At 40.9% G+C, this 3,182-nt stretch overlaps 1 protein-coding gene across 1 annotated transcript in view; it reads right to left on the reverse strand.

The window, feature by feature from the left end:
- The window catches only part of LOC137972053 (adenosine receptor A1-like), a 4,040-nt gene continuing 858 nt past the window's right edge, over window positions 1-3,182 (reverse strand). The window contains exon 2 of the mRNA XM_068818865.1: window positions 1-945. Within this exon, the coding sequence (XP_068674966.1) occupies window positions 1-927 (927 nt within the window). The 5' untranslated portion in view covers window positions 928-945. The remainder of the gene's footprint in view (window positions 946-3,182) is intronic.

Here is a 3,182-nt window from a genome sequence, read left to right on the forward strand (position 1 = left end):
TTAGAGTCTTGTGTTTTCCTGGAAATTATCAAAACTTAGTTGCGTATCGATAGAGTAGGACACCACAGAAATAACAGAAATTCCCATGTTTGCCGGCAACAAACGAATGAGCTTTTTTCGAAATGAGCATTTAAAAATAGACAGCATTTTGAAAAGAGATTTTCTATATTCCTCATATCTGAAAGGATAAATGACGATGTTAATTACCGAATTTCCATACTGGAGCAACTTGATCACATACACTACAACGGTAGAATTTTCCCGGCATGAAATGCAAAAATACAAAACCAAGTTTAAAACGTGAAAGGGAAGCCACGTTAGCGCAAACGCTGCTGTTATCAGCACCACCGTCTTTGTCAATTTTAATGTTTTTGTCTCTTGAACTTGATGGCGCAGTTTTCGAGACCTTTCTTTCTTCCAAAGGACAAAGTAAGCTACACAGGTTAGGACAACGGGTGTTGATAGGGATATCGCTATGAAGAATGGGAAGAATTGATGAGGCCGCAAGAAATATGCAATTATGGTCACAATAAACGCCATCATCCATGGAGTTGCTATCGCAATGCCATACGCTTGGGTTTTCAGAACTCGGTGACAAAACGGCCAACCAATAGCGTACATTCTTTCCAATGCAATCACAGCAAGGGTAAAGATGGAAGTAAATCCAGCAAACATATCGAAGCTAACATAGATTACACGTAAAGGATTGCTAGTATTGTCTAGGTACATGATTGTGATATAAAGCGGAACTGCGACCAGTCCAACTAGAAGATCTGCTACCGCCAAGCTTATAAGGAGAAAATGAGGCCGTTTGCGTAATTTCTTCTCGTGAAATATGATTATGGTAAGTATATTTCCACCAGCAGCCAAAAATGCTATCACTGCAAATAACGAGGCCCATACAAAATTCCACGTGCTAAAATCCATCCTCGACAATTTGTCTTCCTGGAAAAAAAGGGTAAATGGATGGTTTGCATTGGTAATCCCATGATTTCTGGAGCAATTTGGAATAAACAAGCAAGATTAAAATTCTTTTCTGAAAAAAGGTGCAAGAGCTTATTTATTCCAAATTGCACGAGAAAAATCATGCGATCATTACTTATTAAATTAATTATATACCTGTAAAAATTTCACTTTTATTGCACTAATTTTCAACTCTGCACTAATTTCACTTTTCTGCACTCTGTTTGGGATTAGTTCACATGCTCTCAGCCAATCCAAACGCGGGAAGTTTTGCATGTATATTAGTAGGACCGTAATGGACTGTTTTGCTGTCATGCATGACATAGCGTAAATTAATTGGTATCGACAGACATTAGTCCTTAAGGGTCTCGCAGCCACGAAAGAAGGTTTAGTCATGTAACCAGCTTCAATAGTCTCCTTCGCCCTCATTTTCCAAATTTATACCTTTCTTGCTGAAAATAGTGAAGCTTTATAGTTCCAAATGCAAGCTTTTTATTGTCTTTATTCCCTCCCTTTTTTTGTGTGCATGTTTGCTTGCACGTAGTGCTTCCCTACATTTTGGAGAATTTGAAAATCAAAGGAATGAAGGTTGGAAAGATCATTGAAATTGGAAATTGTTTGAGCAACTTAACTTAAGCAGTTGCAAAAGAAGCTGGAAAAAATCAAGGCTGGCATGAACTAAATCCAAACCCATAACCGCCAGATTGAGCTGCACTTGCTCTACCACCTGAACTAGCTTGCGTAGCAGGTGTTAAAAGGGGAGGGAGAGGGAGGGAAAACAGCAAGGGACTGGGGGAGAGGGGAAATGAACGCCTGCAATAAAATGCCTTCGCTTTCATTTCTGAGACCGCTGGCGGCCGCAAAATTGCGATTGGTTAATTTCGGGACGTGGGTCTCTTGAGAATTGCCGCACGCAACATATAATTTGTGATAATCCTGATTATCATAAATTAATAATTTGCCGTCACGTAGCGGAGGTCTGGTTGTGAGTGGCGGGCGCTTGGAGTGCCACGTAATCGTGGTTTGTATAATAATAATTTAGTCCTGTTGCGTTTTTGCCCTATCGAGCTGAATTAGTGTTTTATGCATTCTTTAGGTGGTATAGGATAGCTTTCATTTACATTGTAAGTAGCGTCTTTCAATTAGTATACCCTAGAACCCCGAGGGTCGCCTTGGTAGGGGGTACACGTCCCCCGCTTTCTTCCACTTGCTGTTTTTTTAAGAACTATGCTTGATCGCGCTAAACGCTTTTCATCCTCACCGTTCGTCTTCTCCAAAGAATGCCATTGGCCGTTTTTATGCTAGAGACGTTAAAGTCGTCAAGACGCATTTGACGTCTGAGACGTTAAAGCCGTCTGGTATAAAAACGGGACGCATAAAAGTAGACAAACTGACGGACAAAAACAAGATTTTGCTAAAAAAGTGACTAGGTTCTAGTATCGGAAGACTCTGGGCACGAGCAAACTCGGCACCAAATAAACGTTAACACACGAATATATGAGCAAATAAACGTGGCGGAATTGCAGCTTCTGAAATTTATGTCTCGACGTCGCCTGGAAGGACAGATGCAAATATTTTTTTGTGACAGGAATCAGTCTAGGAATCAGCATTTTCTGGCGATGGACGAGGAACTATATTTAGCCACGGCACATGGCTTGTTTGTCTTGTCGACCAAGAGAGCAAGGAAGGAACGAAGTGCAGATTAACAAAGGACTCAGGGCTAAATGCGTCCAAGTTAGGGCGTCCCGTTTTTATACTAGACGCATTTATCGTCTGAGACGTTAAAGTCGTCTGTTAAGTGCGTCTCAACGGCGCACTTAAAACAAGACGTTAAAGTCGTCAGACGTTAAATGCGTCTGTCTTATTTCTCGTTTTTATACTGGACGTTAAAGTCGTCTTGAGACGACTTTAACGTCTCAGACGACTTTAACGTCTCTAGCATAAAAACGGCCATTATCTGAAAGATCCTGGAAAACTTATTGAGTCTACTTTTAAGAGATTTCACGCCTACCAAGACCAAAACCAAAACCGTATTAAGCCAGTCGACAGCCCTGTACGAATAACCTTGCCTTTCAAAGATCAGAAATCCGCCCACTCCGTGCACAGGCAACTAAGCGACCTTGGAAAGAAAATCGATCGTGTATTACAACCAGTTTTCACAAGTAGGAAAATCTCTGAAGATTTGAAAGTTACGGAAACAAAGCCCTCACTTGTAACCC

Source organism: Montipora foliosa, chromosome 1, assembly GCF_036669935.1.
Source record: "Montipora foliosa isolate CH-2021 chromosome 1, ASM3666993v2, whole genome shotgun sequence".
NCBI lineage: Eukaryota > Metazoa > Cnidaria > Anthozoa > Scleractinia > Acroporidae > Montipora > Montipora foliosa.